The sequence below is a fragment of the Cavia porcellus genome, unplaced genomic scaffold, assembly GCF_034190915.1.
Source record: "Cavia porcellus strain 051 isolate PalLab524CR breed Dunkin Hartley unplaced genomic scaffold, mCavPor4.1 scaffold_12, whole genome shotgun sequence".
Lineage (NCBI taxonomy): Eukaryota > Metazoa > Chordata > Mammalia > Rodentia > Caviidae > Cavia > Cavia porcellus.
Window position 1 is genome coordinate 47,506,144 of NW_026947495.1, and position 12,931 is coordinate 47,519,074.

Sequence of the window (12,931 nt, forward strand, 5' to 3'; positions counted from 1 at the left end):
TCTGTTTTAAAGTCTTTTTGCCCCACAGTTGAATTAACTTTCCAGCTCCTCACCTGGCCTTTAGGACATTTCCCGTTTTCTCAGAAGTTGACACCATATAGCTTTTGCTCTCTTCTAATTCCTTATCAGTGATACGTAAATCCAGGTTTCACTGGGGCATTGACAGTTGTTTAAGTGTAACTCTTTGTCTCAACATCCACCATCATTTTAAGCAATATTAAAAGCTATGTAGATGATCCACCACTATCCTTGCCCTCATGGTTCCTTTTCTCTAGTTTTCTACTCTTTTTCCTTCTTTCCCTTCCTCCACCTCAATGTTCGACACCATTAGCATTCTCTGAACACAGCACATTGTGACTTTTTATGCCTCTGAGTTTTAATAGTAACTGTCTTCTTCCTGGATGACTGTACCGCCACATTCGAAGCTGATTTGAAGTCACTGCTAATATGGTCTGTTTTGTGCCTTTTCCCCCATTTTTTATATCACATTATTTTTACTGGTTTTCTTCCTGATAGACGGAGGTCTTTCAACATCTTAAGATCACAAAAGCTCCCATTGCCAGATTTTATCAATGAAAACACAGATATGTTGTCATCCCTTATCCTCAGTTTATTTTGCCTTCAATCGAACAGAATTTATTGAACACCTACCGTTTTTTTTTTTTTTTAAGGCACTTTTCTAGGTGCACTGAAAATACACTGGGGACTGACATGAAAATTGTCCTTGTTGTCACTGAATCTATTGGGTACGGTTAGGGGAGTACAGAAAAATAGTTTATTATGTTTCTTGCTTTGAGAGCATCAGAATTCTAGAAGCTCTGTCCATAACAGTTGACATGTTTTCTTTGCTTTCTTCAGAAAGCTGTTTGGAGATTTTAAGTGTGAAAGTGTGTCTGGCTCCTTGAAAACAAAATATAGTAGTCAGCATGCAGAGCCTAAGACTGAATGAAAGAGACTGAGCGATAACAATTATTTCTTTGCTTTAACTTGCTGAAGACTGAAGAATGTTATTACAATTATTAGTCTACATTACTTTCTGTTTACCTTTTTCCATTTAAAGTTTTTGATGTTAGTATAAAGAGCTACTTTAAAAACTGAAAATAATTGGATGCATCATTTGCTTAAATCAGCTTTATTGAAAAATTTAAATGTGTATAGCCAATGTTTGTGTGATACGCCAATTCAGAACTGTTAGCATTCCTCTTTTACCTGTGCTTCTAGTAAAGCACTTTATAAAGTAGCATCTGTTTTAACCTAGACACGTTTTAGAAGAAAGTTGCTAAGTATTCCAGATACAGAGTTGAATTGCCCAGCCAAAGTACCAGTGTGTAATGAAAAATGGATAAAGAAAAACAGTGAAAAGCTCTACCTGGCCTGGAGCAGGCTAAGTTCTTTTTCTGGAGGAATTATTCATTCCTTCAATTAGAAGTCAAGTTTTAAAGAAATTGGTACCTAAATCTTACAGCTAAAAAACAATCCCATGTTTAATTTTATTTGCAAGAATCTTTACCTAAAAACTTAAATTTTTAATACTGTTTTCTTCAGTGTGCTTAATATTTTTCTGTCAGTAGACCAACATCCCTGGAAAAGTTGGAGAGCCAAGTTTTGTGACGGGCAGAACAGTGTCTTTTTCTAGCTACTTTTTTCATGAATGATAATGACTGTTATTGAAAGACTTCCATAAATATGTACCTTGGAATGTTAATAAATGATCCTAAAGAAAATTTGGGGGTCTGTGGTCAAATCAATTTTGAATGACAAGGGTCGAGGTTAGTGGTAAGGAACTTGCCTGTTTGAGGGACCCTGGGTTTGATCCTCAGCATGGGAAGAAAGAATTGAAATATTGGCGTTGATTTATGCACGTGAAGGCTTTGGGGCAGTCCTGAAATTCTGTATCTCCTACCAGCTCAGAGGAACTACCAGTGAATTAGTACACAGGTCACACTTTAAATAACAAGATGCTTAGAGATTTTCTATAGGAAACTGGTTCTGCAGCACTCCCCAAACTTCCTAACCATAAGAATTTCATTCCAAACTAAATTGAGTCTTTAAAGTTACAAATAAATTTATAATTTAAATAGCACTCTAGTGCAAAACTTGTAGGTTATGGATTGATCAGAGAGCCTACTGTGCATCTCTAGACATTAGAATTTAACTTATCCATGTAGAAATAAAATCCAATGCCATGAGTTAAAAGACAAGTAGTATATAAGATAATGTGTTACTGAACTGTGTACTTACTTTTAATAGCACTTAAAAATACTAAATGCTCAGGTGTTTAATTTTACTTTGTTTTTATTGCCTTTAGAAATTATGTGTCAATTACCATATTTCTAAATCCCCATATATGCTATACTACTAGTTTTATTAGACTTAGTCTTTGCTAACATTAGTATTTGGTACAAAAAACTAATGATAAAAATAAATCTTTTATGTGAACAGATTGAGGCTTACCATATGGCTTACCATTCCTTAATTGTAAATGATGTAAAGCAATAATCTGTATTCTTTTGCAACTTGCTTCTTATTTTTAGCATTATGGTAGTGAGCAAGCCATGGAGTTGTGGCTAATTTATGGCTATAGGTGAAATACACTGCATGAATGGGCTATAGTGTATCCTTTCTATTGTTCATGGTCACTCGAGTTTTTACAATTTATGAGTTTTACAGAGAGTACTACATGAACATCTCTCCAGGTGCTCATGGATAAGAATGTCTACTTTATGAGGAATGAGATTACTAGGCTCCTGGATCTATTCCATAGTGGTGGTCCTTTTTGAATGCTAAGTAGCAGCATGTGATACCATTTTCCTCCATCCGCATCAGAATTTATTTTTACAACTAATTTTATTGGTACACTTTAAATACATTGTGATAATCACATTCATTACATGAAATTTGTACCTGTATATGATATATCGTAATTCTTTTTCTCCTTTCCCTCCCCTCCCTCAAATTCTCTTCCTCTCCTTATTACAAAAACTTCATTTCCATTTTTTCCTTTTCTTTTCTTTTTTCTCTTCCCTTCCTTTAAAGTTAAGTGATTTGCTGTTCACATGATTGTGTACTGGTATTTCAATATAGTATTAATTTGTATTTTTCTAATTAATAAGATTGAGCACCTCACTGCTGACCATTTATTTTAGCTAATCTCTTATTTGGAAGGCCTCATTCATATCTTTTACTTTTGTATAAGTCATGTTATCTTGCAGTGCTCTTTGAATTATAAAAATAAATTGATAAATGAAAACACTTTACTGTGCATAGATTGGTCTTTGCAATTACTATTTCAAATTACTTTGAAATAATGCTCTTTGATACATAGCTCCATTCTATCAAATTCTTACCAATAAATATGCAGTTTTTGCATGAACCGAACAATTAGGAGATTACTACTTACCTCTAATCTCCCTAAAAGTTGCAGATTTTGTTACTACTTCTATTTTCAAGATCTTTAAAAAAAAAAAACTGAAGCCAGGCGTGATGATGCACTCCGGTAGTCCCAGCACGTGGGAGGCTGAGGCAGGCAGATCATGAAAGTTCAAGAACAGCCTAGGCTACAAAGTGAGCCCAAGATCAGCCTGAAGCAAATAGTGAAACCCTGCCTCAAAAAGACAACAACAACAACAAAAAAACTGAAATTAGTACTGCTTTTACAGTTCTAGGTAGACTCCTATATGCTTTTGAACATGTTTTACAGGCATATTCTTAATTTCCTAGTACTATGCTTCATTCTTTTCTTTTATAAAGTGTATCTCTTCTAGTTTCATTGTAATTAAAGGAAAGACAAGTTTGTATATAATACTTTTTATTCTTATTGTTAAAATTTTATTTAATGCTTAAACTTTTTATTTTCCTACATTAATAGTGTCTATATTTTAAACAAATATTTGCACTTATTTCTTGTATTTCATTTTTTTAACTTGTTTTTAAACATCATTGTTTCCTTTCATGATTCTTAAGTTGTGGTTAACATCCTCAAAACATTTTCCTGAGTATTCTAAAAGTCCCCAAAGCTGTTTTATACTCTAGAATATCAACTCAAAAAATACAGAGTTCAGCTTATTTTACTGGATAGAATTAAACAAAATATCCCTAGTATATTTTGCCCAAAAATTAGCAATCAGGAGAATAGAAGGGGATAAATAGAGGAAAAACGAGTATTTAGTTCTTCTAACTCAGCGATTTAAAACAGACATGATTTTGTGGATTAGTATCATCTGATAAAAGGGGTGATGTGTGTTGAATAATCAATTGTACTTTACATTACATCTATCATCTGCAAAGAAAACCTTCAAGAATCATACTCAGGAATCATACTGAATATATGTGACCTGTGGTCTTGAGTATAAAAATTGCTTATTGTTCAGTGATCGATATACTAAGATCCATGCACATGTGTATGTGTGCACACAATACTGTAAAAATTTCACATAAAAGCTTCTTTGTTCTAAATTTCAATAGAAACACAGTTATTACAGGCAGCCTTTCTCAAGAAAGTTTCAGAAGACTCAAGAGTTCAGTCCCACAACGTGATTAATTATAGAGACCTGACCAAAGAAGAAATTTAGTAAGTAAAATGAGAACATAGCTATACATACCCATATATGTAAGATTTGGTCACAGGTTTGTTTCTGAACTTTATACAGACAAAACAGAAATAGCCAGTGCTGTTTCCATTTCCTCAGCAAAAGCCTGGCTTCCTGATTTTCAGGTGCCTGTCAGCAGAGAGAGTATGTTACAGCAGACAACATCCTAAAGACTCTTGAGGAACTCTCAGGACAATTCAGAATGTAGAAACATAGTTATCTTAGTGCCAGTCTCAAGGTTTGGTAAGTTTTAACAGTTCCTGTGTCTCACACACCCAGGCAGCATTCCTTCTCTAATCAACCCGCCTCAGGCTGCAGACCTCTCCTGTTGGGGTACGTGCCACCTTCAGAGTCAGTGAGCTCTTGAGATAAAAAGGACTTTCTTGAGTTTTCTCTTATGTCTTCAACTTTAATTGGAAGTAGCATGCCTTTGGCCAAGTTTTATTAAGAATATTAAAGCTGTAATACCATGGGATAGTACACGTTTGTTACAAAGCCATTGGTTTTTAATCTAGCTGCTGGGATTGTAAACTAGAGTTTGACCATACTTGTCTGTGGCAGTTCTTCAGACATTTGTGCAATCTACTTGCTTACCCAGGCCTTCTCTTTTTCAGGTCAGACTTTCTCTTCCTGTTCCACTGTCTATCCTGTGTGCTACCAAGCTCTGAGCTCGTAAAGGATAGGAGCTGTGTTACTCATTGCATCACTGTTCCCGTACCTGGAAATTACTGAGTCCCTTCAACGCCCCATTCATACTCTCTGGAATGCATCCACTCTCCATTCCCGTGAGTGTGCCACCCATAACTGGAAGTGATGTGTCTCAGAGAGCCTGAGGGAAGATCATATCTGATCGTTTTAAATACTTGTATCAACACAGTATAGGACCGCCTCCGCTTTTGGTTCACTTATATTATTCTCAAGTCTGAAGTACTAACCTTTTTTCTTAACATGCTTCTAAGCTAACCCTAACCTGCCACTAAACTAATCCAATGTTTATTGTTTTTGTCTTATTAGAGACAGCTCAGTACTTCAGCTTAGTAACACTGTAACACTTTTTTTTTTTTTTTTTGTCTTTTTGAGACAAAAGTTCAGGCTGGCCTTGAGCTCATTTTGTAGCCCAGTCTGATCTTGAGCTCGCAATGATCCTCCTGCTTCAACCTCCAGAGTGCTGGGATTACAGACATGTGCCGCCACACTCGATCATTTGTCTGTATTTTAATTTTATTGTCTGCCAAATGCAGTATTTGTAGTTATTGCGAGCTTTGCCCATGTTTTGGGTATTATTATATCATGGTTAAAGTTTTTGGTTAGGATTGGGTAAAGGTAAGACTCGCATTACATTAGAGACCTCAATAGGTTGATATATTTCATTTAGCTATTTATAGATTGTTCAAGTCAGCAGTTGCCCTTATTTCAGCCCCATTTCTATGCTAATTATAGTGTCATGGGGAATTTCTAATATCGTACATGCCCCACTGGAGTTTTGACACAGTGCATTTCCATGGTAACACTGCCAAAAAGAGAAATTAAACTAGCTGAACATGACTTTTCTTTGGAACGCCTCTTTTTTGGTTCCCACGAGTCACTCTTGGATAGCATCCTGTTAAGAATCTTGCCCAAGATCTTGTCTAGCTCTATAGTTTGTAATGTGAAGAGTCTACCTTTTCATTTTCTAAATACAGCCATGGCATTTTCTTCCTTTCATTTTTCTGTCACATCTTCTATTCTCAGTGATTCTCTGGAGAATCCTCAAACTGGTTGGGTGCCTCCTTGTTCTCACTGACTATTCCTTTTCTTCCTTGCCAATGGGAAGAGTAATATTATTCTCTGACCCTATGACTGTTCACCTCTGTATTTGATAAAAACTGGATTCAACCTGTCTTTAGATTTACTTGATTCCTTCCTACTCATTTAATGAAATGCAATTATAAGAACAACAAGAAAAATGGAAAGATAATCCTGGTGGGCTTAAAACTTACCCGTAATGTTGTAGCCCTTCCTTCCTCCTCCCAGTCGGTTGTGTTAACTGTATTTTTGAACTATTCCAGACAGAAGGGGCAAGTGAGTATCTATCCTCAGTAATGTATGAGTACCATTGTCTTTACACTCAGTGCTTGTGATTGCTTGTGATAGTCCTAGTCCAGGGATGGAGAGCTTTAGAGCTTTCAGGATGCAAACATCCTGCTGCGGCACGTGTGTCATAGGTTTGCTACCACTACCCTAGTTGTCGAGGAATCAAAACATTACCCCTGCCTGTGAAAATGTCCTTTCCTGCTATTTTTTTTTAAACATTACAGAAGATTCCTTTACAGATCTGTACATTCTTTGAATCTGTTTCTGTTGAATTTAGTGTCGTGTCATCATTTTCATCTTGCTATACTTTGCCTTGGTCGGGTTCGTGTTTTGCTGCGTCAGCTAGAAGATGAGCTATAACTTGCTTTCTGCCTGTGTTCCCTTATCATCCTGCTAGCACGTGGGCACAGCGGGAGTCAGAAAATGCTTGTCTCACTTTATTGATCATCCAGGTCTGTGAAAACATGACACAGTGATATAGCTGCAATAATCTAATCCTGTGTCTTTTTTTTTAAACAGTATGACTTTTCCTATTAGTAAGAATGAATACTTTTCCAAAGACATTTCTGTTTCTCCTTTTTTCTTGTTTTTCTACTGAACTTTTTCTTCTCACACATTGGTTTCGTGATACACTCTTGACATTTAAAACCTTCTGAGTTTTAGCGTTGTTTCACTGTTGCATAGTAACATTTTTCTTCTTTGCAGCTGTCTGCTAATTTTAAGGTGTGTGATTCCCCACCCCTCAGAATACTTTTGTATCTTCACTTTTCTTAAATGCTAATCTAGAATTATCTGTAGCAATTTTTTCCTTGTAGATCTCTTATCTTGTCTTTAATGAGTACTTGATAGATACTGAATTTTTTCTAGTAGGTAATTATTTTTAAGTGTGTTTTACATCTCAATAAACATATCACCTAAACTAAAAAATAAAGTGGCACAGAAGCATTCCATTTTGTTGTGTAAAAATTATCAAGGCCATTTTCATTAGGGAGTAAAGTGGACTTGGAAGGAGTACTAACTTGTTCCAGGGGACCTAGATATTTTTGTCTGATGTTTGTTTGTTTTGCTTTTGAGACAGGGTCTTGCTATGTAACCCATGCTGGTCTGGAATTTACTATAAGGCCCAGGTTGACCTTTAACTCCTGGCAATCATCCTGCCTCAGCCTCTGAATGCTGGGATTACAGGCATGCACCACCATGCCCAGTCAGGGAACCTAGATTTTTATCCTAAACCTACTTGCTCCAACCCAGAAGCTCCTCTCACCATTCCTACTGGAGAAGATCTTCCTTCTTGCAGATTAGCATCCACCTTACTTGTGTATGGTATGAAACTGGGAAAGAGAATTCACCTATGAGAGCAGGCATGTGAATTTAGGGGGCTAGAATCAGGGAGAAATGCACAAAACCATCAAACCCATTCTCCATTTATGTCTGTTAATACAAAAGGATAATATATCACCAGTAGAAACCTGAAACCTGAACTATCCCCACTAACCTGGAAGTCAAAAGAATAAGAAATAAGATGGGAGCTCAAGTGATATATGCATTTCTCCTTTATGATTTTGAAAATAAATGACAGGCTGACATTGAATTTGAGGGAACAGGGGAAAATTCCCATGTCAAACTATAGAATTTGAATACTGGATATTAGTTGGTAACAAGTTAAAATAAAGCTGTAATTTTGAGGAAGAACTATGAAGAATGTTGAAAAAAATATTCACGGTCTCATGTCCCTTTATAGAGCATAGCACATCTAAATATTTGCAATCTTTGAACATCCTATGATGTGATGAGATTTGCCAGATGACTGAAATAAGACAGCTAAAAGATGTTATCTTTCATTCACATATTGATTCATTCAGAAAGATTAATAAAGTACCTATACCAGCACTAGGTTAGTTTCATGGCATTGTATAGGCTATTGTGGTCTCAAGGAGAAAGTTGTATTGCAAAGATTGATGTGTAAACAAGTTGTTAAAATATTCAAAATGTGTTAAATTTTTTTTCCTGCTATTTTTCAAAAATGTAAAATTCTGTATCAGGTCAGTAAATCTCCTTGCAAAAAATAAGTGTTACCTTCAGTATCTGAGATACACAGTTTTCTGCTAAGAGTCTATTCGGTCTCAAGCTGTGGTCCTGAAAAATCTATCTCCTCTCCCTAGCCATTGTTGTCTATGAATGATCCTATGCTGCTAAGAAAACCTAGTTAGCTATGGGACCCTACTAAAGGTACCCTCATTAATTATTAATGCATTGCATGTCTTTTAAGTACTGTAGAATTCTGTGTGCATATTTTAAGTCTTTCTTGAATTTTAATCTTTTTTCTTTAGCTGTTGTGCAAGCTGCTTTTGTTAATAATAAAGCATTCTTTCTTGTGTTAATTAATGTTTATGTGTGTCATTTTTGTGTACATCTCTGTAAACTGGCTCGTGTAGCACCCTAGAGCATTTACTATTTAGTTTTCTGATAAGTTACTCATATTTATTTATTGGTTGTCTGTTTAGGAAATTTAACCAGATTCCAACAGCTTACTGCTCTTAGTGTTCATTAAATGGAGAGCCCTTCTCTCAAACATTTTTAGTGCCATTTGCTTCTATGATGTAGTTTAATATTGCCAAAGTATTTTTTATTTCATTGTTATTTTATTCTTTTTAGTTTTTGTAGTACTAGCCATCCTTTTGGCCCTAGGTGTTGCCTCTCAAAATCAAACAGCTGTAAGGAATAGTGATCATTCCCTTTGATGTCCACTATAGTTCTGAAAGCCAGCTACAAATCCCCAACCTCTGCAGGAGCTTGGGATAAAGTATTAACCCTTTGCCTGCTTGATTGCAGGAGGAATGCCAGCTCCTGAGCAAGCCTCACTGGTGGAGGAGGGGCAACTACAGACCCACCAGGAAGCTGCCTCCACTGGCCCAGGCATGGAACCCGAGACCACAGCCACCACTATTCTAGCTTCTGTGAAGGAGCAGGTACATCCTTTCATTGAAATTTACAATGAGTTATTTCTTCAATGACTTTAAAAATTAATCTTTGGATGTGTTTTAAATTTGTCTAACGCCCTTGACGCCTTCACATTTTCTAATTATAAGGTGTTTACATCCCTGAGTACATTGGGATGACTGGCATGTAGAGCTGCTCCAGGTGCCAGTCAGAATCGGAACATGCAGGATACTTGTGCGTCTGCAAGTAAGGACAATATCGATGGTGATCGGTGTCTCTTGTCTCCCCCACATTGCAGAGTGTGTGCATGCGTGCAAAGCTTGTAAAGCGTATTTCACAGTGCTGATTTTTATGCCAGGGCTCTGACAACCTGACGGCTGCAGTAGCCTTAGGTATTTTAAGCATTTTAATCATAGGTATTAGGATTGTCTCTGTCCACTTTTGGATAAAAGCTGTATTTGTGTGTTTGTCTGAATCCAAATATATTCCTTTTGTGAGCTAATGTTCTAAAACTTGTCAAGCTGTGCCAGTTTGCTTCAGTGTTATGTTTATGTTTTGTTTTGTTTTTTTTAAGGTACCTAGTATTCTTTAAATCTAAGTAATCTTCTAAACTAGATGTTCTTTATAGGGCTTGGAGAAATTTTAATTCTAGAATTTAATTTCTTTAAGTGTAAAAGCTTAATAAAGTTAACTGTAAATGTAGGCCTCTACTGATAATTTTATTCCAAAAGATTTTGTCTCTTGTGAAAGTTATTCAGCAGAAATAATCTAACTTCAAAAAAATCTTATTATTAAACAAATAGGTATCTGTATCTCAAGAAAGATGACCTAAATGTTGCATAGTTTCTGAGATATTCTTTTAAATTAGTATGAATGGCTAAAATGACTAAAGATGACAATGGCAAAGAAATATTTCATAGTTTTATTTTATCATTATTTAAACTAGAAAAGTGGCATGAAAACATTATTTCATACCTGTTTCACATACTTGACATTAGAGTTGTGTTTTTAAGAAAAATAATTTCACAACTTATTCTAGGATAAAAATGTCAAAATACATTGTTTCTCATTTGAAGTTTTAAATACTCCACTAACTGAGAATTTAAGACTGAAGAAAATTGAAGTCAATATAATTTTGCTCTTTCACAAAACTATGGAATGTCTAAGCTTCTATCACTACTAGGAAAGAAAACAGGACTCTCTGCCTTGAGCCCTGTGTAACTGGAGGTTGGATCCAAGGAGTTATATTATGAATACACTGTGATTTACTTGAGGCTCTTTCATCAAAACATAGTTTTGATGAAATATGATGATAAATGTATCAGGACACCCAGAACAAACTTAAAACTAGAAACTGTGACTAAATACAGCAAAGGGGACTATGTTTTTCTACCTTGAGACCAAATACCCTATGAGTTGAAGAAAATGTGGCTACTTACTATGATTTTTGGAACAATAATTCCTTGATGGCTCCAAGTGACTTTGAATTTTTATCTTTAGGAAATAATGTTTGAATGAATATTTCATGGGTGATAATAAGAAAGGTGCCAGTTTCTCTATGTGGGAAACATACAGGCGTTTGTGCTATTTAACTGCAAAGGTTACCTAGATGTGCTCTAGCTTTGTCTCTGTTCCTGTGCTGTGAAATTTGAGTCCTTTACTACACATGTGCAGTTTCCATACTTAATTTCTTTTAAAAATTGTCAGTGCTTGCCATAATCATTCCTATAATTTCAGCACTTGGGAGGCTGAGACAGGAGGAGTGAATTTGGGGGCAGTGTGAACTACAGAGCAAGGCACTGTCTCAGAAAAAGAAAAATTGCCAGTGCTTAATACTCAGCATTTTAATCTTTCAACCCAGAATACTATCTCTATCTCTTGGTTTTAAATAGCTAACTCCAGCTCCCACAGATTTTTTTTGTGGTACAAGACAACATATACTATAGTTGGAATAAAAAAATTCTTGACACTTACCTGAAATACATCATTCCTTATCTGTAAAATGGGCTGGATACCAAAATATTAGATGTGAATAAGAAAGCCAATTACTATTAACCTATGTTGAGACTGACATTCTTAGTTAGAGTGACATTCTTAACCTGCATGTTATACTCAAATAGAATAGTGAATGTTGGTAATGTGGAATATCCAAAGAGCAATACTCTTAGCTGAGATGTGTAATTGCTTAAAGAAATAAAAATCTTTACCACCCTGCCACACTGATACCCATGGAGTGTTGGCATCAGCTCTGCTGATCCTAAAGGACAGTCCTGCTTTGGCAGCAGCATTGTCCATAAGTGTTCACTGGCATCAGAAGGAAGGGACCCTTTCAGTGCAAGTGGTAGAAGGCCTCATTCTCTATCCTTACTGTCCTGCTTACTGTGTGATCTTTGGAAAATTTCTTAGCCTCCCTGTGCCTCAGTTTTAAAATGATAATAATTACAGAGTATTAAATTAACATGTAAAATGCTTACAAATAGAGCCTCACACTTAATAATAACTGATGTCGCTGTCATTGTCATCATCTCTATATGAGAAAAGCCTCCACTAGGAGGGACTAATAGTTCTACTTTTCAGTATATGTAGACGTTCAGTATTTTACTTAAGCATGGCATCAAACTTTTAAAACTTCACCTTATTCATCTCGCAAATTAAAAATTTATGTATTTAATAATGAGAAACAGAACAAGTGAAAATAACTTATTAACATGCTCAAGGCAGCTGATTAAAAAGAACTGCAAAACAAAATCTTTTAGCACTCATCTGAACATTGTAGGAGAATTCAGGGCTCTTCTCTAAAGTAAATCCAAGCCAGTTAGTGGCATTACTTGTGTGAATTGTGGCTGAAATACATGAGACGAATGTCTAAGATAAAAGTTATTACAGTAAAGACATTATCGTTAATCACTTTCAAAATTCTCCCCTGTGCTTCAAACACCCATGTCCCATCATTCTTGTCACTTTTTACAGCAGCTCTGTAAGTATGATTATAAACAAAATGGTGCTGAGTCCTATCCCACAGAAAGACAGTCTTATAAAAACATTACAGAGTATCCTCTTCTACCTTATTTGCTGGATCTGGTACCATAGAACTTCTGGCTTTTCTCCCAAGTCACTGGCTCTTCACCAAAGTCAAAATGACCACAATAGGTAGATATGTTGAAACAATTCAAGGCGTCTACAACAGCATAACTAAAGACACAAAAGAGAACTTCCAGAACTCCTTTATTCTAAAAGAAAGATGAGTTAAGTGTATTCAAAGTGAGAGGGAATATTTTGAGAGGATTAATGGCAGTGTGTCTTTTACTGTATTAATTTTTTAAAACTTT

At 35.8% G+C, this 12,931-nt stretch overlaps 1 protein-coding gene across 12 annotated transcripts in view; it reads left to right on the plus strand.

Annotated features, from left to right (window-relative positions):
- The window catches only part of Pkp4 (plakophilin 4), a 221,759-nt gene that overhangs the window by 62,584 nt on the left and 146,244 nt on the right, over window positions 1-12,931 (plus strand). For 10 of the 12 annotated variants that reach the window (XM_013142390.2, XM_063259131.1, XM_063259129.1 and 7 more), the window contains one exon: window positions 9,495-9,631. The exons of 1 other annotated variant lie outside the window; for it this stretch is intronic. In XM_013142390.2, the coding sequence (XP_012997844.2) occupies window positions 9,500-9,631 (132 nt within the window). In that variant the 5' untranslated portion in view covers window positions 9,495-9,499. Of the gene's footprint in view, window positions 1-5,203; window positions 5,375-9,494; window positions 9,632-12,931 lie in introns of those variants that run through there. One more of the 12 variants, XM_005007677.3, reaches the window with a different exon arrangement.